Below are 24314 nucleotides of genomic sequence, written 5' to 3' on the forward strand. Positions count from 1 at the left end.
CAGGACTTTGCCACCCTCCGTCTCTGAAGTTTCCTGACTCTGTCCCAACACTCTCACAGGCAGTAGAGAAATGACTGTATGGTCAACTCCCTTAATTCATATGTATTTCCACCCAAACAAGAATGATCTATTCGGTTATACTTTTGCACAGTTAGAATCTGAATATCAGTTTTTAATTTCACAGATAAGAAAAGAGACTGTAAAATTCTAATATCAGAAGCTATAAATGCGTATGCTCATACAAGATCTCTTACATACCACTAACCATTCTATTATTTTTTGTTTTCCATAGCCTGTCAGTCAGGAGCATCACTATCAGAGAGAAATGAGCCCACTTTCTCATTCCAACCCACGGTAAGATTCCATTTATAGCCCAGGCAGTAAGGATTCAGTTAGAGTGTTCTGAATATTAAATGTGACATTCTTTGATGTAATCTTCAGTCTCTTTTCAATTGCAACTTCCTCTCAGAGGGCTTTATTGCTCGTTTTAGTCATTGTCTGCAGGATGTCTGCGCTGTCCGGGAACGCAGAACTGAATTCTGCATGTTTTGGATGTACCACTGTGTATTTAAAGTATCTGACACAGCCTTGCTCCTACATCTGCTTTGATGCGTGATTCAGCAAATCATCCTCATCTGACGTACATGCACTCTCATCCATTTCTTTCTCTCCCTCTCTGCTTTGTAGGTTTAGAACTAGAGTTCTGTATGTGACTGTAGGTATCAGGGAATCCATTTGTTCCAGAAGATTTTAATGTTATTTATTGAGAGAGTTTTTTTTCAATAAATAACCCACTCAGGAGAGGGTGTTACAACACTGTGGGATAGTTCAAAGGATAGTCTACAGTGTATTTTGTCTGTCAGGTTTTTAGATTGATTTTGTTTGGAATCAGCAACAAAATCCCTGTAACTTTAATATAAGGTGAGATGAAGACAAGGGAAGAAGGTGTCTAGGGGGAATTAATAAAATTGAGACTATTGAGACAATCAAGATTAATTGACCAGTTTCAGAACCTGTGAAACCCTAACATCACTTTGTCAATTTTTTAACTGCCTGAGCAAGAGGGGTACTTATTTTAAATAGCAGTCCTATTTCGCTTTCACTTGGTGTCATTAATGTGGATTTTTTTTGTCCAGGTTTTAACTGGGCAATGTGTGTGATTTTGGAGGGGTAGGAGGAGAGGACATTTCAGATACAATTTCTTTATGTTTTATCGACAGTCTGAGATGTTTTATGACAGCACACTGCCAGGCAGTTTTGTCCTCACACAGATGTTTTCAGCCACTTGTCTCCCTTGCCATCCATATTTTTATGGATTCAAAATCTTCTGGTTAGATTTTATGAAGTGAACACTATGAAACTTTCTGTGCAAGTTCACCCAGATGCATCAGTTTTTGCAATACACAGCCAAATGTGTCCTATTGCACAAAATATATTACTGGAGTTAAAGTACAATCCTGGATTCCTGTTCCCTCTCACATGTAAATGAAGGTGCTTATGTTGGTCTAGAAAACCTCTCTGCCTTGGGGGATGGCTATCAAAGGAACCATCTCCTTATGAATTGTTGAATGGATGAAGTGGACAGAGATACTTAACTGTAGTTCAGAGCACAACAGCGGGTACCTTCAGACTGCACCTTGGACTCTTTATTCCAAAATCAATTCTAGAGTTCTGGTGACATTAGAATTGCCTATATCTTAGTGCAAGCTACATTGTTAGTCTTCTTTTTGCCCATACATTGGTTGAGTCAGGTCTCATTAAGTTATTTTTATGCATGTGCTAAAGCAATTTGGTACTCAATACATTTTATATACTGAAAAACAGAATAAACACCATTATCTGTACAAATAAAGTGTTTCATCATATTAAGTTTATATGATCAACAATGAAAACTTGTATTTCCATATAGTAAAATTTAAAACAAAATGGTATAAATTACGACTTAGTTCATATGCTGTTTTAATCCAGAAATCTAGAAATCATTTTCAGGAAATGCAGGTGAAGTATTCGTAAAACACCTGACTTGCAAGTGCCTCATAAATTCAGTAGCCCTTGTGAACTGCCAGAAAAGCATTATTGGGCTGTAAATATGGAAGATGACAAAATTATGAGGTCAGTTTGCATCGTGATATAAAAACTGGAGATGATGTGACTTGAATACCATTATTCACATCGTTACCTTTCTTTTATAGTGGAAAACTCTGTAATGTTTTTCACAGAGGATGTGTACCTAAATGAGAGGGAGATAAAATTAATGGTAATTCTATAACTTAGTTCCTAAACTGGTTTTAAAGCCAATTTTAACAAGTGTTATGAGCAACTAGAAAATGTCTAAAACTTTGTAAGCCTGCTATAGTTATGTAGGGAAAACACAGACTATTTGAAAAATTGATACATCCTTTTTAGATGTGTGGGTGTAAATGCCATGGCAAGAAGACAGTTACGTGGTGCATTTACTGAATCAACAAATTGTTGTAAAGAGCGATAAAGAGTTTGACAGGTCTCCAGTAACTTTAAAAAGTGTAGTAGTGATATTTTCTGGGAAATGAAAAGAGACCAGTCTGGAAGCTATTGTCCAGTAAATGTAGGTTCTATCCTTAATAAGATAAAAGAACAAGCCAGGAAAGAAAGCTCCTGTGAAGATAATGGAAATTCAGTCAATAAAAAGACCCAGCTCGACTCATTGTCCCTTGGTTTTGCTGGGTAAGGTCATAAGTCTGCCAAGGATATTGCTGCTGCAATACAAATCACCTCCACATCGTGCTGCTCTGCAAGGCAGAGAACCAGTTAATGAAAGGAGACAGGAGAGTACAGAGGCTACAGAGCCAGAGGAGCGAGAGGATGTGCAGCGTTCAAGCCTTGGCCGTGCACTTCCCACTGACTGATGCACTGTGTGGTCCTGGAAGAACTTCAGAATTGCTTTCTTCTCTCCAAATAGGAAGGTGTAACTATCTCTGTTACTTCTTCCTTCAGTGCAGGAGGAAGCATCCAAAATATTTGTATGTCACAGAAGGCTTGGAAGTTTCATTAAAGGAAATGCTGAAAGACAGTGAATAATCTAGAGGAATTTCAGCCATACTGAACTGTGGAAAGCAGAGCTGCTGTCTGAAAAAGATTGCTCGAACCTAATTTATTAATAGATTTTTAGAAACTTCTGTGGATGCTCTCCAGAAAATTTATTTCTGATAAAAGCTGATTTTTCTGTCTTGGAGAAAGGGTGGTTTTTAATGAGTTGAAACCTATCTTTATTAGCACTGCCTCACTAGATCCTTTCTTGGCATCCTACTCAACTCTTCCCAAACTACCAAATAAAATTTGTTCCTTTGGAGTTCAAAGTTGTTCCCCAGAAACTGCACTAAAGTAGGGCCCAAATATTTCAGCATTTCATTGGGTGTCCTTTCACAAGAAGCATATTTTACTTAAGTAATTTCATACAAAATGCGAATGACCAATTTTTCAGTTTGGTTTTACCCAGATGTTTAACTCTGCATGTTGAGAAAAGTTGTATTCCCACAGTGAATTGCGAGCACAGAGATTGATGATAGTAAATGTCTGCCTTATTGTAACCTACATTTGTTGCATTAGACCAATTGAGATATCATCATTATTCTTTCCTCTGCAATTAAAAAACCCCAAAAAAATGAAGAACAGCAACAACAAAACCCACCCAAAGGAAAGCAAATAACATTTTCTTCCCTTTTTTGGTAAATGTTATATATTTGAGATTTGTAATCACAAAAGAAATATTTCATTGATGTGGAGAGTGATGTGTTGGAGGAGGACAATAACTATAAACTTTTCAGAAAAAGTTTTTGTTTTTACCTTAAGGAAAAAAAAAAAGGCAGAACCCAAATCCTTAATTGCAACTTTATCAAACAATGGGATTTTCTAATTTTTCCAGTGATATGCTTGCACAGTAATTCAGATAATGAATCATGGAGTGAATAAACATGTTCCTTTAACTAAATACATTTTTAAATTATTTTCAAACTTGATTATTGGTAAAATATAGATTTATTAGTTATAAATATAAATTATATATACATGTAATAAACACCTCTTCCTGTGTGGAACTCTGACCACTCTATTGATCTCAGGAAGTAAATTATTTCTTTTTCTTTGGAAGTTTCTGTTAGAGAAGTCTTTTTTCAGAACCTATTGTTGCCATATATATTGCCATTATCATGGCACCTGAAATTTGCATAATTTGCATCCTACCAGCAATTCCAGCACAAAAACACATTTACTGTAAACTCTCAAATTTAAAAGTATGCTCAACTTAGAGACTACCATTCATGTACTCTCATCCATCCCAGATGAAAACTAAACATTCCAATAGCTGGTGCATATGTTATTATACCATTGAGAGATTCTATAAGATTAAACTCACTTACAAAATGGTGCAATAAAAGAAGGATTGTAGCTATAACATTTATTTGCACTGCACCAGAACCTTTCCAATGTGCATGCTCTGAAATTTAGACACAAAAGGTCTTTGTCTCCTGTATTTCCAAGCAAAGGTTTGAATAGCAGAGTAACTTAGTTAAGAAGCACATTTAAAGACTGAGTTTTGCAAACAAAGAAGCATATTTATTTTTATGATTCATTACAAGATCAAGGCCATACAACCCCATTACTTTTGCAAAACAGACAATATTACATTATGAAGTATTATAAAATTACACAACAGTTGTCAAAATAAGTGAACAAGAACAATGTATCACAAAATGTACTTTGGTTTTTATTTTACTTGTTCAGTTACTTACCCACAAAATAGAGTAATTTGCAATAGATCTCCCAGTCGTTAATCTGAATTAGCAAAGTTCTGCTGCATTTGTCAGGCTATAATGTGCACAAAAAAGAACATGACAAAAGAAGCAAATGGCACAGGAACCACCTAATTGAACAGGTTACAATTTTTAATCATGATGGTAAAGAGCTTAGCTGCAGAAAGGTTGTTGAGAACCAAGTGGCTAACACATAAAAGCTTGTTAAAATAATCCAAAAATGGTTTTCCCTTGTATGGGAGTCTGAGAACATGGAAATGTGGCAGCATATACACTAAGGGTTTCAATATGAAACATGGCAAATACTTTCAAACATGCTGTAATATCTTGTTATATCTGTTATTTCTGTGTTAAGATAAAGTAGGGGGTTTTGGGGGGTTTTTTTGTATCTTCAGGACTAACTGAGGATAACTTTTATTGATTCCACACTTTTTCTGGATATTCCTGGGCCATTCAAACAAAGTTCTCTGGCCTTGCTTATACACAGAGATGGAGAATATGGAGTAAAAGATTTTACAAGCCTCTCAGATATCTTAGATTGAAAGGAAGAAATAGGTGTTATGTCATAAGAAGTCTGGGATTCCCTGTTCCCAGACTGTTGCAATCTCTCCTTCAGTATTCAGTTGGAACTATATATTCTTCTTTTCTTCTGAATTGGAAGCTCATTTAAATACAGACAAATCAGACTCCTTGACCAACATCCCACATACATACATTTTCTTACAGAGAAAAACAATCTGGGTTTCCAAGGACATGGGAGCCCAGACCTCTCTTCCCTGCTATTCCAGTATCATTTGTGTAAGCCTGACAAAACTCAACGTTTTTGGAGAATTCAACTGAGGTAGCAAAGTGCTTACTTTGTGCTGATTAAGTTTCTGATTTTGTGCTGTACCATTCATTGCATTAATATACAAAAAAGTCTGAGTTTTCTTGCAAAATTTTCTTTTTTCTACTTCTCTGAAAAAGAGAAGTAGTTTTTCCAAAGTAAAAGAATTCAATAGCATCACCTTTAACAAGTTTGATAATATTGAAGTTAGTGCCCTGCTGAGTCATGTCTCTCCACTGAGTTTTAAAAACCCTGTGCCTCCTTATCATCCATTAAAAGTTGATGGGCTGCAGTCAGCATCCAGGATGCACAGAACAATAGGATGCTCTTGGTGGCTGGCTATGAAAAAAGATTTGTTAGGTACTAGATTCAGGTGCTTTCTGAACTGCTGAAACATTTAAATATAGTTTTAAAAATTAATGGTTTATTTAATTGTTAAAAATATGTAAAAAAGGAAGTACATCCTACCCAACGGACACTTCACTAAATGTGAAAATCCATTTGATTCACTGATCAGTGAGTATCTAATGTAGTTACTAGAATCTGCTTGCTGAGATTAGGTTAATATGAAGGAATTTTACCACACCTTTGCAAATTCATTACTTCCAATTTATACAGCTGATCTTCTGATAAATGAATCAAAACTAGCAAGGAAGAAAGAGCTAGTATTTTACTTAAATTAGATGTTAAAACACTGGTTTTCTCTGCTAGTCCCATTTATATTGCTAGTGAATATGGAGACTATAATCTAGCCAGGAAGCTAACATGGTGGTGAACTAGAGCTTCAGTCTTTAAGTAAATCAAATGTTCCTTCCATTTAACAGAAGCTGTGATAGACATTTCATGTATTTAACTACAAAACGTTGACCAAATGGCACAATATATTAATTACTAAGATGTTAAACCTCTAGATTCAGGTAATCCATATTTTTCGACTGATGTAGATGACTGTATATGTTTTTGCTAACCTACACAAATTTATCATTTCAACTTTGAAAATAAAAGAAGAACTGGAAAGCATTAACAGGTCAGATTTTCAGCACATACTAGTTAGCGTGATTATACTGTACACACTTGCAGTGGCACCTTACACTATCTAAATATCTTGTTTAATAAGTAGCATTCACATCTCCTTTGTTATCCTTGAATCTAATCTAGCACCCATAAGTGCTAGAACCCATAGTTCATTTACAGATTTAAGACTTTAAGAGAGATTCAAGTGTTTCCTGAACAATTGCACTTGTACTTTTTGTGATCTTCTGTTTAGTTACTAATTCATTGACAATTAAATGGTTTTATTTTTAAGGAGATCTCTGCCTCCGTTGGAGATACAGTGTTTGGCAGGCTGGACTTGCTGAAGTGGTTTGGAGGAAGGGAAAAGGCATTCTCTAAATATGCTTGTGATTTTCTAAATCTTAGTGCTAGGAAAAAAAGAAAGTTCCAGTAAGGCATACAGTAAATGAAGATATTATGTATTAGGGATGGAATGAATCTGTCACTTTGATGGATTGTGAGGCAAAGAACAGATTAACAGATTACTCATAGTCAGAATGCAGCTCACTGTGAAAAATGTGCAGGAAATGATAAGTGTTGGTTTGTACTGATTTAATGATATTTTGAAACTACAGTAGCACTCTAGGAGAATAATACATTGTAGCTCATAGCTTGCTTTTTTAAAATTTTTTAATGTATTGCCAGATTGCCCTTAAATACTTTCTAAACTCGAACTTTCAAATCATGGAAAGTCATATGAACAGATAAATTTATGTTCTTTTTCAACATTTTTATTAAAATGTGCATTCAAAAATCCTTGATTTGTATGTAAAAGTATACCTTGTATTCTTTTGGTAGTATATCTTCTCCTGCTGTGCACTCACTCAGTTTTTCATTTAAAAGATGCTGGTTTACTCACCTGGAACTGTTAATCTAGAGGAACCTAGCAAGTAACTCATGCTCCAAAAAAGACATATCAAGAAACAGGTGAGGGGTCTTACAAAGCTGGGTGACTTATTAATTTATCTAAGAACCGAGATAGTCTTTACTAAGCTTTCTTAAATAGATACCATTAAAAATACAAACAAGCAAAAATTAAGTCTTCGTCTTAGTTGAACTGAATATTTAGGCTATTCTGGACCATACTTTTGATATGAGCTGGTAGTTTGCATTCAGTGCATCATAGTAAGATACTACTTACTTTGAGCATTTGCAGCAGAATTTGCTTCATGTGATATTAAATATTACTAATACAAACAGCAGCATGTTCTGAGATTTAGGTTGATAGCTGCACAAGATGTTAAGAATTGGTCCTTTTTTTCCTTATAGTGTTTTTACACTCCTGATTCATACATTGGCATTCTCTGGCCCTTCACAGAATTAGTCAAATAATCCACTGTGAAAAAAAGTAGTTCAGCAAATGTGCTCCTCTTCCTGTCACTCAGGCACAAGTTAGTTCTCCTCCCATGTTCATAAAGATTTACTGAGTAATTTATGCAGTTAAATACCATCTTTTGTGTTTTTAGTGATTGCACATTTCAGGTACTTAATAGTCTGACAATTTGATGTCTTTGTAATGACACAAAGTGTGTTTTTTCTTTTCCTTTGTTGAGGTATGGTAGCCCTGGCCTTGCACTTTTTAAGTATGCTACAAGGCTGAACAAATTCCTTTTAATTTCTGTATAGATTGTTGGATGAAATCATACTAAAACTTTGAAGCATTTCGATTTTGTTAATAACATGGATTAAATGATCCCATTGATTTAAGTAATACAAATTAAATGTGATCCAAAAGAAATGCAGTAAAGTATACTCTCAGTTCGCAGCAATGTTAAAAATCTTTATACTGAGTGATTTGGCATTTTCTCAGTCTCCAAGTCTGCAAAATTATCTGTTAAAAACACAAACTATCAAAGGCGTTCATTAAGATTTAAATGAAAACCTTCTAATTCTAAGGAGTTTTGTTGATGGTGATAATTTTGATACATTGCCATTGATAAGTGCTACTTAATAAAGCATCACTAATTCTCTCCACAGATTTTGCTGATGGACGCTGTTTTTCTGCGAAATTTAACATACTATCATAAAACTTCATAAAACTGAAAACCATGATCATAAGCCCAAAAGATTCTTTTGCTTTCCATCACAGTTTGGCTGTCATGTGATATTTCAATATATTATTATCTGAAAATATTTTTAAAGAATTTTTAAGTAATTTTTTAAAGAAAAATAAAACAAGATTATATAAAAATGTATTGCATTTTGATGTGGAGAATATTTTGCAGAATAATGAAGAATTTCAGTGCAAGCATTAAAGGTACATGATACTGTGAATGTGTGTGGAATTTATTCTCAGTCTTTCTACAGTTCAGCTCACAATGTCAAAAGACAATATTTGGCATTCCACACTGTTATCAGGAAAGCTCTAGATAGTTTATTGCACATTGACTGTATTGATTAGAGCTGGAGGCATTGATAGCATAAACAGAGTGTCTTTAATTAGTCAGAATGTGTGATTAACATTTCTGTTTTAAGGAGATAAACTAGCTTCTTCAATAAGTTCTCCAAAAAGTATATTCTTTTTCAATCAGAATAAACCCACAATAAACACAAAGAGGCCACAGTCTGTGTTTCTCAGAATAATGCCAGTTGTCTCCAGGCTGGGCCTTGACCTTTAGCCAAGGTTTAACAAATTTTTCAAGATGTTTTATTAAAACTAACTCAGACCCTCTGTCTCACAGATACACACACAAACATACTTTAGTTGCTTCCTAAAAGCAACTGCAGATTTCGTTGTGGAAAAATCTGTTGTGCCTGCAAGACTCCAGCATCTGTCAGAATTACACTGCAAACTCACTTATTCTCTACTGCAATTTGGCTAATAAGATTTCAGCACAGATGAGATTTTTTTAAAAATTTCTTTTCAAGATTTTAGGAAAGGTTAATTTAGACATTGCTAGCTAACTTGTGGAAGGGATAAACCATTTTTAACATATATTGTGTAAAATGTTTTAACCTTAAAAGTAATATTAAGTCAACAATGAAACCCTAATACAGTAATGTTTTGATTACTTGTCTTGGTGAGCGAGGCTTGAATGGTAAAAATGTTTGTTTTTCTTGGACACGGAGAGAAAAAAACATGATCTGAATCTAGACTGCCTCAATAGGAAATACTGAACTAGCCAATTCATCTCTGTTGCCTCTATCATATATAAAAACTCCTTTACCTCACTTTAGAACATCAAAATCCCTATATCTTACCCTTGGACTTCCTAGAGAGAATAGTCATTCATCTCCTAAACCAGGTGCATCAAAATAAATACAAAGATGAAACTGAACAACTCCTTTACACAAGAAATGACTCCAATAAATGAAGACAAAATCAAAGATAAAATCACCCAGCTAGTCACAAATCATCCCGTCTCTGATTTCCCAGACTTGATATTTCAGGCAGATCTTCCAGAGATGAGACTTTAAACTAAAATTCATCAATTTCCTGAATAATAAGAACTATTAATTTAGCAGAAATACTGGTTTGACGATATATTATTACCTCACTCCCTCAATGCTCTCTAAATGAATTGCCTCTGTCTTTTCCATTGCAAGTAATTGCCTTATTATCTTTATTTCCCTCTTACTAACATCATCTCTGTTTTACAGGCATGAACTATTTTCTTTAGAAATTCTGCGATACATGTTTTATATGAAAAACACGTATCTCTAAACTCTTCTGTTTTGTGCCAGACCTGTAGAACTGCATATGTACTCTAAAATTTCTTTACTCTTGTAACTCTATTTGTTGGTCAGACTGAGATAATTCTCTTTAGAAGCAAGCACTGTCTTTCCTCCATCCTTGCACCACTTTGTGTTTCAGTGCAATTGTAGAGAATCGGGTACGTGATGATGCTTTGTGCTCTCAGACCACATCCTATGAGTGTGGTCAGATTCCAGTGTTAGGCTTGTGCTGGCTGATTCTGAAGCAGATCAAACCACACATGCAAGTGACAGAAATGGAAAATACATTCTTCCATGCCGCTGGATGTCAGCATGCATTTAGCTGTTATTCCTAAAAACTTCTGAAGCTTTGGTGTCAACAAAGCCTTTGGCTGTATTCAGGGAATGCAGATATGGTGCACTGACAGAGAGCTAATAATGAGAAGTCTAGGCAAGCATATTGCTGTGTGCATTAGTTGTACCAGGTCTCACTGGCATTAGCTGAACAACAGAAGAGGAGAAGGATTGGTTGTGAAGTTGGCCGTATATGTGAAAATAATACGATGGTGTAAAAAAATTTTGACGTATGTTTTTTACATTTTGAAATGATGGAAAATTCAATATCTCCTCCTTTAAATCTGCTATACTACTTGCTGGATTTCTACACCAGCAGTTCTGTTTCCTGAGGCGGAAAATTAGTTTTTTCCTTTTTGACTGCAAACAGATAGGTGGTTGTCCCCTGATTCACCCCAGATTATGCGTACATGCCAGCAGGAGATGATGTGGAATCAATAACAGGTCCAGAAGTAGCAGAAAAACTAACCAAAAAAAAAAAAAAAAGCAGTTGGCATATTTTAGCAATTACACCAGATGACTGAGCCTTGCCAGATTCCTCTGACAGAAGCAACGTGTACATGAGATCATGACAGCTTTTCAGAAAGCAGAAGTGCATTACCTTTTTCCTTGGTGTTGGACAATTGAGTTGAGACAATTACAGTCTGGCAGTACTAAGAAAGTTGCCAAGCTTTGGAAAAATTCATCCCCTTTAGACAAAGCCATGGATGTTGAAGTTCCCTCTAAAGCTTTGGCTAATCTCCCTGGCCTCTGGCACAAGTTCATATGCATAATGTTTTTGTGCCAGTTGTTGGAACAGCCATGGCCAGACATAAGTTGAATGAACCCCCAGACAAGTTTAATTTACTCTTTAGAGTTGCAGTGCTCTCATAAGCCTGAAGCAAACATATAGGAATTTATCCCCTTCCATTCTTCTTACCTTGCAGTGAAATAGGTTGGTCAGAAAGGGTGGATCTGGTTCTGTCAAAATGAGATGATTCACTGAGGTCCCTTGAATTCTATGTTCAAGTGTTGACTTGCAGTATTTAGTCTAGTTAATGATTATATGGAAGCCTTAATATGTTACAGATCTTTACTGCTGAAGAGGAGAGACAAGAAGGAAACATCAACTATGCAGAGTGTGCAGAGATTAACTTCATATGTGAGAAGAATTGCAAGACATGGCCACCTGCAAAAGGAATGTCTTAAATTGTGACTTAGATGTGTCCTTCCAGGGCACTCTTTCTCTGATTGATAGCATAATATGAGTGACTTTGTCACTGAACTGCACTTCAGTTTGCAATAAAAAACAGACAACAATAACAGTAAAAACAACTGTTCTGTTTTCCTTTCTCTGAGCTGTAACAATCAAAGACAGTGTTCCATAAAGTGATGTATGTGAAATGACCATTGAACTTTGCATGAATGTATGATAACATGAAAATCATTTTTAAAAGCTATCACAGTAGTTTCCTTGAGAGACAAAAATTGTCCATTAAGTTGAATAGGTGAAGAAGGTACTCTCTTCTCTATGACAAAGGTCCCATCAAAATTTTTTTCTTTACAGAAGTGAAATAGATATGTAAAAGCTGCAATGAATCATGTTATGCTCTATAACAAATTTTTATGTATAACTTACATTTTGTAGCAATAAGAAATTGTTATAAAGAATTATTTATAATGCTAACAATGCTTTTTCCCATATCAATCCAATGTTTCCTCTTTAGAAAACTGTTAGTGGCATCCATTTCATGTCTAAGCTCAGCTCTAACTCACCAACCATCCAGACAGGGAATGATGCACCACTTGCTGTGTTACCCTATTACAGGGTCTTAATATTTAATAATTGTATTAAATGTAAAGTTTATTTTTTAATAATAAAATATAGCTTGATTTTTTTTTGCACACTTGACAACATGTGATTTACTTTCCATATTTTTTAATAATCAAAAAAATTAGAACAATTAGAAACATAAACTGTGCTTTTATGAATGATATTTTGATTTGTATTTTTCAGGGAGTGGTCGAATGTGTTCAGTCCCCCCATCAATCCTGGAAGCCAACAACTGGAAGAGCACATTAAATCTTCAGTAAAACAGAATATTCAAGGTAGGAATTTGTAAAGAAAATGAGAAGAACCTGGATAGAAAAACATTTCTAAATATTTTTTCTGCGATGCCAGGGCTGCCTTTTCATAGTTTTCTATAGCTTTTAGTTTCAAGTTCTCTTATTATGCTCAGCTCAAGCTAACAGAGTTTTCCATGCAGTATTATTTGCCTCTGCTAGAATAACATGCAGTTGCAGTTTCCTAATGTTCTGGCACTACACACATTAACTCATAAAAAATGCATCTTATTTGTTTAAAATAAGGAATTTATGCTAATGGGGATGGCAAACCTACATAAGAAAGAACACAAAGACTAAACATTCTTATTCAGAGGCACAATTATACTTGCATAAGAGACACTTCTCTTATGAAGAAAAATTTCAAATTTACCCTTAAATGAAATCTTAGAGTAATTTCCTGAGGACTGTTGTCACCAGTGTTACTGGCTTTTGTTTGTTAATGGTATTAGCTCAGAGAATGGCAAAGAACTTAACTGAAACTGGGAAGTCAACAACAGAATAAAGACAATACCTTGTTTTTTTCAAATGCCCTTTTTTCTTATTAGCTATCTTAGGAAAAAGGGTAGAGTTATCATCATAGAACCACCATATAAATGGTTAGGGCTGAAAGGGACCTCAAAGACCATCCAGTTCCAACCCCCCTACCATGGACAGGGACACCTTCCACTAGACCAGGCTGCTCAAAGTCCCATCCAACCTGGCCTTGAACACTTCCAGGGTAGACATCTACATTTTGCTTCAAGTCTCAGGAATTCGTTGTGAACTCTCATAAATCTGCCCCATGTATTTTGTCTGCCTGAAGGGTAAAGATGTCTCAGTGCTTTACTGTCAAAAATAAATAGTGCCCCTCAAATTGGGAATATTTCCACAGACATATATTTGTAATTGTTTATGACAACAAAAGAGAATTTTGCTGTCAGGAAGGGACCTTGCTTTGAAGAATCAAGTACTATGTTGTGTTAAGGGTCCTAAATAAGCCAAAGAGAACTGGACAGTAATCCTTGAGTTAAAGGCACGTTGGATAAAAATTTCTGATAGGCCCTGTAGAACTTTTTTATGTTAGTATTGTGAAATCCAGGGCTTGCTGCAGTAAAGCTATAATTTTTGTAAATTTAAAAAATTGTGTTATTATATTTAAAAAGCTTTAAAAAAGAAGTCTAATTGGGAATTTGTATTTCTCCTGTTATTCACACTAGGATTTTCAAACTGTTTTGTGAATTGTTCCTAAACTATTTTCCTTTAAGCTGAAATATTTTATGTCATGTGCCTGTGATTGCACAGTTGGAGAACAGAAAATGTCTATAGCTTTTTATTTGGGCTTTTATTTTTGTGCCTTTATTCAGTCAAATTCTGACTCATGTATGTATAATTTTTGTAATTTTGAAAACTTCATACAGAAACTTTTCTATCTGATAATAATAACATAATAATAACCACGCAGTTATTTGTACATTCATTTCAGAGTTCAGAAAAAGCTGCCACATGCCTGCCCTGTTCTTTGTTATCTGGGTTTAGACATCTTGATCAAGCTTTTCTCCAGAAAAACAGTAGCTCCCCTGATTTTAGTGGGACAGCATTTCATTTAATATGACAGGTATTTGCTGGGACTACTTACCTTCATCCTTCTTTCAGCTCAGAACAAAAAAATACTCAACCCTCTCTAATGTATATCACAGACCTTAGTTTTCATTTAAAATCAAGGTATTTTCTCACCTAAAATACCATTTAATTTTGTACTGATTTAGGAACAAAAGTCTTGATTCTGCTTTAACCATGATATGCAAATTAAACTGCCAAGAGGTTTTCTCATGCAATTCAACCCCAAAAGTGTGGGTGGTAGCAGCATAAACAGCTATGGAAATTTTCTTTGAAGGCGACCTGGTTATCAATTATTGTGGCCGTGGGCACTTCATTCCTGCATGTGGTCAGGTTGCAAACAATTTACCACTTGAAATCAGAAGGATTCCTTCTAACACAGCCACTACACATTACTTGGGGTTTTTAGAAGAATATCACTTGTTTTAAGTAGTACTTTTATTTAGGAAGAAGAACAGAAGTGAGGTTTTCATGTGTCTATTCAAAATTGAATACTCCATGCTGCTTTTGGAAATTTGTTGCAACACCTAGAAATGCCTTGAAGTGCATTTGGGGGCCTTGTGAGATGCTAAAAGAAAGGAGCCTAACTTTAAAAACAAGATACGTCTAGAAAACTTTCTCTTCTTGATCACGTGGTGACCAATAATTCACATGCAGGGAATTATTGCTATAAAGGTATAAATCCAGCTAGTCCTGGATGCAATATAATTCTGATGTGATATGAATTCAAGGCACAGAGGGAAAGAGGTATTCTCCTGATGAGTCTGAAGAATTTCTTATTCCTAAATCAAACCAGGGAGTATATTGAGGGGCCAGTTCTAAGGTAAAGAGGGAGGGAGATTTAAGCTTAGAGGTGAAAATAGAATCATTTTGAAGAGAAGCATAGGCAGTGAAAAGCAAAATAATAAAAGGAAGAATGCAGTGAAAATAACAACGTGGTTTCTGGTGGAATTGTAATGCTGTGTGAGAGAGTGAGGCATGAACACCATTTCCTTGTGTACTGTGATATGAAGCAGAGAAAAAACATTCAGTTCTTTGCCTTCTTTCAGCGTTGCATAATTTTCCCAGGAGCTATCCAAACAAAATACCTCAGTTAACCTCATTTAACTTCCCAGGCCTGATGAAGCACCCACAGCAGGGAGGGCATCAATTTGGCTTTACCTTCTTACCTTTGGTTACATTAAAAGACAGTTTCTTTCTGGTGGTATTTGTTCATGCTACTGAGGAAATAAAAATGAAATCTCTTTTGAAGCGATAAGCTCACACTTTGGTATGCATCAAATGCACCAGCCTACTTTCTGGTCTCCAGATAATGTAGCCTATATATTGTTGTGTGATCCTGGCTGTAAATAGACTCTGAGCATTCTGAAACTGCTGCTGTTCACATAACAGGCCATTACTTATTATGAAGTGTTAGGGCATACAAAGCATTCAGTTGGTATTAGCAGCCTGAGAATGGGATGAACATTTATGGTGAAATGCAAGATACAGATTGCATTCAGCTGTGAATTATTTCCTATCAAAAAGGTATACATCATATAACTTAGATTTAGCTTATATGAAAGGCAGACAGGCTCAGAAAAGAAGCTACAATGTATAAAGCATCTGTAATAAAAGTCTGTATGGCTTTATCAGTGTGTTTTAGGCTAAAGATTCAATTTTGTTACCTGAAAACATTCTTGAATTTCATATAACTTTAGAAAACCTAGATTTAAAATTTTTATTGTCTGGAAGAATCTTATTTCCTCTCTGATATTGAAAGCTTTTGTACAGATTTACCTATACTGGATATTTATGGTGACATATTGAATACCAGACATTCAAATTCTTTCATTCTTACAGGCCTTAAGTACGCACTGCCTTTGTTCAAGCTAAAAAATTATTAAGAAGGTTATTGAGGAAAATATCACTTAGAAATACTTTGATCCACTCTTAGTAAAGGTACTTCTGGTGAACTGCTTCATTGGACTTCGAAAAGTCCAGTCGTTGAGCAAACTCCAACTGACATCATTTCTCCTCAGCTAAATACAAGTCCTCAGAAATAGAATAGAAATGTGAATTGCTGTTATCTTGAAGGTAACAATTCAGAAGTCAGAAGATTACACACTTTAAAGAAAAAAAATCTCTCACATCTGACAGAAAGGTATTTCCATGATATTGTCTGAGGGAATAGGAGTGATTTATTCTTACGTTTTCCACTTCATGCAGGTGAAGATGACTTCAATGCTGAAGAAGATGAGGAAGGTTTGACTCTTCTGTATGATCCATGCCTGTACCGTTACTTTGATCCAAATTCTGGGAAGTACTATGAATTGACATAGTCAGAACATGAGAGGATCTCATTTTATATTCAGAGTATCTTTTAACTTCTTGCAAAACATGACTGAGTATAATTTATTACCTAACTTAAAACTTAAATTAAACAATAGTTTTGCAAACAAATTAATATATTTTGTAAACAGTGTCTTATTTTTATAGTTTTGTATGAAGTTGTAGTGCAGTGGAAAATTACATAACATAAATGTTCCTTGTGTCTAGGACAGTTATTTGTTAGTCTAATTTATTTCCAATATTCACAGCTTCCATATGAAAACAAATGAAGCTGAATCAAGAAGGTTAGTGGTATTTGTCTGTAAATTATGGTTTTACTCAAATAAAAAAAAATTAATTACTTGCTTACTGCTTACTTCATTGGTGTGAGCTATCTTATTCTGTAAGATATACAGTGTGTTGTTTACGGGCCTCCATTTCATAAGCTCACTCTCTCCTTTTAGTCATCAGAGAAAGCAGCATTTTCCTCATCTTCAAGAAATTCTCTGCTGTTGGACGTTACAGTGATGGGGTGATGTCAGAGAGGGGGTGGTGCTGTGTGTACAGAGCCAAGCACTTCAGGGTCTGTGTTCACATGAAAATGAAATCATTACATGAAATTAACAAAATATTGCACAGGTATTATATTTGTTTTATTTTTTCACTTATTTATTACTTTGCATGAATCATGTGTACTGCACTTTGCTCTAAAATCCAGTTACCCTGACCCTGATGTCTGTGCATTGCCATGGCTGCTACTTGGCTCCAAGCAGTGCCTGACATTTCCAGCCCCAGAGCAAGTGCAGTGCTGTTGCCAATGGCATCCCCCCAACCAACAGGACACTTGCCTAAAGGGTAAATAAATCTTTACAAAATCAGCTGCCAGGTATTGAAAAAAGGTGTCAGGCAGGGGTTGCCTATGAAAGAAGTCCAAGGGATTGTGTTGTAATGGAGTTGATTTAGTGGAACAGCTTTGGAGTCCACCTAACACTTTCTTTGGAGACAGCAGAAGAGAATGTGAAAATCACATGGCAAAACTGATCTAAAGGCATTTCTGGAGATTTTTGTTCTAAGTTTCTACTTGATTATATCCAGTGCTATTCCACTGTAATTATTTGCAAGTTGACTACTCAGTGAATTTTTAAGAATAATGTATTTGAGTGTCATAAAGTGAGCTTAGTAAGCTCACTGGCAAGTGATTTAAAATTATGTCTGTAAATTATATGTAATTATGGATCCCAGTTAATGAATATCCTAGAATCAATTGGAAATGCAGTTGGTAATAGTGACTTGGCATAAGATCAGACTGTGTATTTGGCTCTGTGGCAGGTACAAACATATCATCACAAATTGATTCAAGTAAGAGTAGCACTGAAATCCACAGGAAGACAGATACTGTGCTAATTTACTTACCCAGCCTTAGCCAGAAAGATTTGTCCCTCTTCTTGCTAATGCCATAATCAGTTTAAAAGTTCAATGAAATCATAATTTTGACCTTCAAAAAACAGATGCTGGCTTGTACAGGCTTGTGCATATCTAACCACTTTCTTTTTGGCATCATTTAGTGATAAGGGACCACACTCCCTCTATTTGTGGCAAGGGCTATTTAAAATATGTTGTTAATTTTCTTTCCATAGCCACGTGTCTCACAGGAGTGGTTGGATGTCCTAGAGCACCACTGTGAGTCCAGACTGGATCACTGCTGCTACTGAGCTGCTCACTTGGAAGAAAAAGAAAAAAGAAACAACTAAATACTGGCTGCAAACTGGTGTCAGATGGATTGTCAGCCAATGCCTGTATGCTTGTCCTGGCTTCACATTAGGCAGTCACATACAGAAGTGTACCAGGGGGCATCCAAAGCTTGGGCAAAAGGAAGTCCTTGGAGACTCCACACTCTTATCCCCACCTTTAATGGGATAAGGAGCCAGGTAGGCAGCAACAGTAGGTTCAGGGTGAGTCTGTTATTCCAAAGAGGTTCACAGTCAAGTCCAGATACACTGTTTTCTTCTCATTAGCACAGTAGTATTTTATAGGTAAGCAGGTAGTATCCTGCTTTTCAAACTCAGCAGTTTGGGATCCTTGCTCTTTGTGTTCTAGTTAGCAGCTTTATGTCTTCAGCATCCATGGGGATTGATTGCCATGATGCTGTGAACAACACCTGTGAGTTGAGCAGCTCAGAAGGGCTCTGAGTTTTCCTCACCATGTTTTTCTTAATCATCATCCTGTGAACCCAGAACTAAAACACTGCTGACACACAGTGGGCTTTTTGTTGAGCCAATTTGTCAAAGCCAGCAGTTATGGCAAGTGATGAGGAACACAGAGATTTGCTCCTAGCAGTCATGTGCAATGTTTAGCACATAGTTCTCACTGGAGCATGCTTTCCAACAGGTGAAAAGACCTATGTCTGGGCATAAAGTTTCAGGTTAATGAAACTGCAGGGATTTATTTCTACAGACCCAGCATCAGTTATGATTTTTGGGAACATAAATTTTGAAATGCAATAAATTTTAGTAAGCATTCATTAACATTTCTTGGATCTGCATTGAAAATAGAGGAATTGAATTTAGAGTTCCTGGAGTCAGCAGATCACAAGTCAATCAATTGGTCTCTCAGGCCTTTCTATGTTCCTTACACACGTGAGGTGTGACAGACATCTCTGCTTTGTTTCTACTTGCTAAAAAACACAGCCAGCCAGCTTTCAGATGGTTCAGAAGGAAGAAGGAATCTTTAAAACACTTTTTGTTGTTTTAAACCACAACCCAGAGCAGTGTGTTTCTATGTTGCTGGAATGATTCTCCCCATTTCTCATTGTTTTTCCCTTAGGTTTTCTCTGAAATCCAACCAAATAACCAGGTTTCAGCCTTCAGATCTCTGTGGACACCTGGAGCACTGAGGTGTAGGTCAGTGACAACCTGGTGCCTGTGAGCACCCATGTGGATTCCTCCAAGCAGCTGCCAGGATTTTAATCTTGCAGTACCCAAGTGTTGTCTGTACGTCCGAGCCTCATTATACCAAACAAAGAACACACTGTGTCCTAAGGAGCTTACAGTAGGAAATCAATATTGATTTTTCTTCTCTGCTGCCGTGGTTACTAGGTGAGAAAATATGAAAAGTCATGCTTTATTATTCACATATTCTTCAGCCATAAAGTGTTCTCTTCAGCAGCACATCCTCTAAACACTGAGTCGAATGGCAAGGATCCACAGCCTGAAAAATCCATGAAGATAATTTTGCATAATGAATTTCACATTCAACTTATTTTTCCATGGTATTTCTTCCTTTCAGAAAAGGGCTTATTTTTTTAAGCAATGGGCTAAATGTAAAATGAAAAGACAATCCAGCCTGTCTTTTCTATGTGGTATTGCTGATAATCACCACTTTTCTCATGGTTACTATAGTAACTTCGCATCCTTATCTGCCACCTTTTTTGGCACCTTCAAGAAAACTATTTAAATTGAGTTCCCTGATAAAGTGAAAGCTTGGCTTCATGATACCTATGGGAATATGTAAGTGTAACAACAATATTTATAATTTTTTCTTATTTGGTGTTTAACTTGCTTATTAGCAGCTGTACAGGTATTTCTAGCTGTGATGTTTTGGGATCCTGCTGCAGGCGTTATAACCAGCACAAATGCAAAAGCCCTGGATGAAACCCCAGAAACAACTGTTAGCTCCCAAGGGCTCACATGCAGCAGCCCACAATGCAAAGACCTGAGTAGGATTTTGCTCTTATCACACCACTCTAAAGGCAGTTCTGTTTCCAAGTTTGACATTTTCAAGGAGACAAATAATCTGTGGGCATTAAACTACATGGTGAGAATTATTATGAAGCTTCCTGGGGTAAATCAGTGTTGAATCAACAGCCTTGTGATGCTTTTAATCCCTTTCCAAGTATGTGCCATCCAGTCTGCATGGCAGATGAGAGTGGACTTGGGTTGGGGATGCTGAGGAACTGAGAGAGATTTTTGGAGGTTAGTCAAAGGCCAATGCAAAAACCAGATGCCCCAGATGAGCACGGCTCCCCAGCAGTTCCACCTCTTTTTCTGTCCTAAGGGCACCAAAATGGTGCTTGTGATAAAGGTTGTTTTTCTAATTCTGTCAAAATGTGGCCCAGATAAATCCCTCTGCTTATGCAGCCCCTGTGCCGGTGTCCTTGAAGATTCCTACACAGAAGTACCCTCAGCCCTGGAAGAGAAAGGAGATGTTGACACCTGAACAGCTGCTGTTGGCTCCTGGCCATCAGGCACAATGGTCCAGTGTGGGCTGCAGAGGGGCAGAACATTTTGCTGAAGGCAGAGCACTCAGTGATCCATCCCTGTGGCTGTGACATCTTCAGCAGATCTCTGGCTTTTAATTCATTATCATGTTCTTTCCCCAGGAGTTTTGAAGAGCACACAGGTTTGAAAGATACATAGTAACAAAACAACAGAGGAAAAATGCTATCAAGAGCCATTAAATGAAAAGCAATTTTCCTTTTGTAGCATGGCTGGAGTGCTCCTGGGGAATAACACTGTGTCCTCATCCCACTCCTTACAGATACCCTCCCCTGGCCACTGCCAGAGAAGAGATACAGGCTATGCTAATAGTGAGTCCTCTGCACTGACCCACACAGCCACAGTAAAATACTTCTCATAAGGAAAACCAGCCGGGCTCCCAGTACAACTGTTACCACACTGCTAGTGCTGGTGTACTTCAAAAAATGTTTACATTACACTGTGTAGGGTTTTTTTCTGAGAAAAAGTTTATTATGGGATGATTGTGCATTTTATCTGCGTGGGAGACCAAAAAACCTTAGGTCACAGAAATTACTAACATTTTAGAGCACTGCATATTTATTAGGCCATCTGCTGCTGCAGCGCTTAAGGCAGAAACCTTCGTACAGGCAATCTATTCTCAGCTACTGTTTTACCACCTGATGTGCAAAATATCAAAGCTCTAGATGCATTTATTAGTGTACTGAGTAATTTTCTAATGAATTCATAAAGCTCAGGAAACATTCCACGCAAGAGTTTCCTGTGCATTAGGCTGCTATTTTCTCACTGGGGCGTGAGAGAAGCCTCTGAGGAGGAATCCCATCGTGTCCAAAGGTTTGTTGTGCAGAACACACAGCTAGGTGGCTCTGCATTTTATTATTCAATCCTCAGTAAGATGGATTCCTGCTAGAGGGTCTGGCACATACCTGTACATTTCCTGTGTATCTATATGAAGCCCAAATTAAAATAGCTGCTGTTTTTGGGGGAAAAAAAAAAAAAAAAAAAAAAAAAAAAAAAAAAAAAAAAGGAACTTTTCAGAAACAGCAAGTTCCAACATAGCATTAATGCCTGGGCAAGCTGTGTTATGTTCATAAGAATACCAGAAGTTGATCCAGCTTTTGGGTTTCCTCAGTGTCCTTTTTAGTAACTGGAGAGCCTCCATGATGGAGTGTGAACCAAGAGGACAGGTTCCTGCTCTGAAATGTTGGTATGGTAACGTGCAGTCATGCCATCTATATGCAGACAAGCTTGCATGGGGCTGTCCATTGTGCTACTAGGACTGGGCAGAGAAAAACAGGAATGGACAGGGCCCTGTGGGAGAGTTTGAACACCCATGAATGGCTCCTGCCATCCTCAGTGAGTTGCTGGTTCTCTGCAGTGCCACATGGTTCCCCAAATGCATCAAGGGTCCCAGGGTACCCAACCCCAGCACTGCTTTCTCTGGGGTGATACTGAAGGGGCCAGAGCTAAACATTCTCCCTGTGAGACCCCCAGACACAAGCCCAGAGCAATGTGTCCTGAGCAGCAACAAGAGGTGTTATTTGGAGGGATGTGTTTCATACAAGGAACAGACCCTTACCCTGTGCATACTTAGAGCAAGGCTGAGATTCTACATTTGACCTAGTGCAGAACATGGAGAATCCTCCATCTCTGGCTGAAACATCTTCATCCTTCCCATGGGTGTCTGCCGCGGCAGCAGAGCTGGGGGTGCTGAGGGCCTGGCAGCTGTTGTGCCACTGACACATCACTCTACAGTGCCCTGACAGCTTGCAGTGCATTAAACCTTATTTAATATGATCTATAAATCCTCTTGTGCCAATAGAAGGAAATGTCTGATTGTCTGTAAGGTGCTCAAAGGACTCATCTTTTACTGGTATCTTCTGTTAATTTCCAGCTCGTGAGCAAACCAACACACGGCAGGTGCTGAGACACCCGAGAGAAGCATGTCGGCTCTCATCGATCCATCATCCCATCTCCTGCTGCCACTTCCCTTCCAGAGCCACCTGAGAGTTACACATGCACAGACAGAAGGTATTTAAGGTATTTACACCTTCCTCTGAGTGAAACAGGGGGCTTGGTATTACTCAATTCACTGATCATGTTGAAGGTAATCATGGGAATGCTTTGCCAGTGTTATAGTTTAAAGATGCGTTGTTTAAATGGGAATGAGATATCTGTAGTCAGATTTACAGCTGGAGTTGTAACAACCCCAGTTGTAACAATCACAGTCCCGGTGATGCTGAGCCACAGCAGTGTTACTGTTGCTCGTGGCAGGAACCGTGCTCAGCCCCAGCACAGCTGGTGGCCCCGGGGAGCTGCTGTCCCAGCCCCACTCCCTGGGACACACTGTACCCCTGCTGGGGCTCTGCTGGCTCAGAACCCATCCATGTGCACCCAGGGGCACCCAGATCCTGGAAAACCTTGGCCAAAGACATGCAGGACCCTGCATAAATGGCTGGGGTGCATCCAGAGCCACCCTGTGAAATAAGTATAACAGGGCTAATTTATGAATTTGCTTTCCCTTGCTGGTCCTGTGACATCTCCAACTCTGCAGTCCTCTCAGCAATAAACTCAGTGCCATGAGATTAAAACATACAACTACATGACACATTATAAACTACATAAATATGAACTGGCAAGGCCCTGTACCAATGAAGGATTTTGCACAAAATCTTCAGGCACTAATTCAGTCTCAAGGCTCTCTTTCCACTGCAGTGGGTATGCAGTGCCATTATGAAACCTTGACTGAATTATAACCCTTTATTCTTCTAAGGCATCTCTTTTTCCTATCTTCAACAAGGTTTTATTTTGACCCAATCATGAACATAAAAAGCATAAGAAATACAAATTCACTTAGTGATAGATTTGTTTTCTCTGTAAAAAATGTGTGTCATCGTGATGCTAGGAAAACAGCTATTAACTTGGAGGTTATTTTAAAGCTAATAGATAATTACTATACTGTGGAATTTTTTTTCCCAGTGAAGAGATTAGTTTGCTGAATGGTCCCTTTCCATTTGCAGTGCTGATGCTTCTCTTCCCCTACATTAACATGTTACCAGATGTTATCAGAACAAATGGCTGTGCTTTTGGCTTTGAATTTCTCTTCCAAATTTTGACAATTGTTTTCAATATCTTGCATAAATGACTGTAACACATGATAAAATCAAGCATATTCAATGCCTGTGAATAGTTAACTTACTGTTTCTCCTGTATGCAGAAGCCCATAACTATATTTTAGAGCAGTTAAAGTCTTTTATCAAGCACGTGTGTTGGCAGATTTTTGTAGCTGGATCACTCAACATACTCTAGCAGCTCTTAAGCAGCTCTCACACACTATCATGTAAATCCTCCTTAATTCACGGTTTATTGACCACA

The 24314-nt window shown here is 37.3% G+C and overlaps 1 protein-coding gene and 1 long non-coding RNA gene across 12 annotated transcripts in view; both read left to right on the forward strand.

The window, feature by feature from the left end:
- Positions 1–16992, forward strand: part of CFAP20DC (CFAP20 domain containing) — a 72111-nt gene extending 55119 nt beyond the window's left edge. For 9 of the 11 annotated variants that reach the window (XM_051788851.1, XM_051788847.1, XM_051788844.1 and 6 more), the window contains 3 exons: positions 293–354; positions 12671–12762; positions 16585–16992. In XM_051788851.1, the coding sequence (XP_051644811.1) occupies positions 293–354; positions 12671–12762; positions 16585–16697 (267 nt within the window). In that variant the 3' untranslated portion in view covers positions 16698–16992. Of the gene's footprint in view, positions 1–292; positions 355–7509; positions 7713–8643; positions 8696–12670; positions 12763–16584 lie in introns of those variants that run through there. The other 2 variants (XR_007904736.1, XM_051788852.1) reach the window with 2 other exon arrangements.
- Positions 16993–18294: 1302 nt separating this feature from the next.
- LOC127471523 (uncharacterized) lies at positions 18295–23405 on the forward strand. Its single transcript, XR_007904683.1, has 3 exons — positions 18295–18614; positions 19510–19781; positions 22834–23405. It is a non-coding gene; the product is annotated as an uncharacterized LOC127471523 (long non-coding RNA).
- Positions 23406–24314: the final 909 nt, after the last annotated feature.

This window comes from Manacus candei, unplaced genomic scaffold (assembly GCF_025592945.1).
Source record: "Manacus candei isolate 608988 ecotype Guabito, Panama unplaced genomic scaffold, ASM2559294v1 h1tg000025l, whole genome shotgun sequence".
Taxonomy (NCBI): Eukaryota; Metazoa; Chordata; class Aves; order Passeriformes; family Pipridae; genus Manacus; species Manacus candei.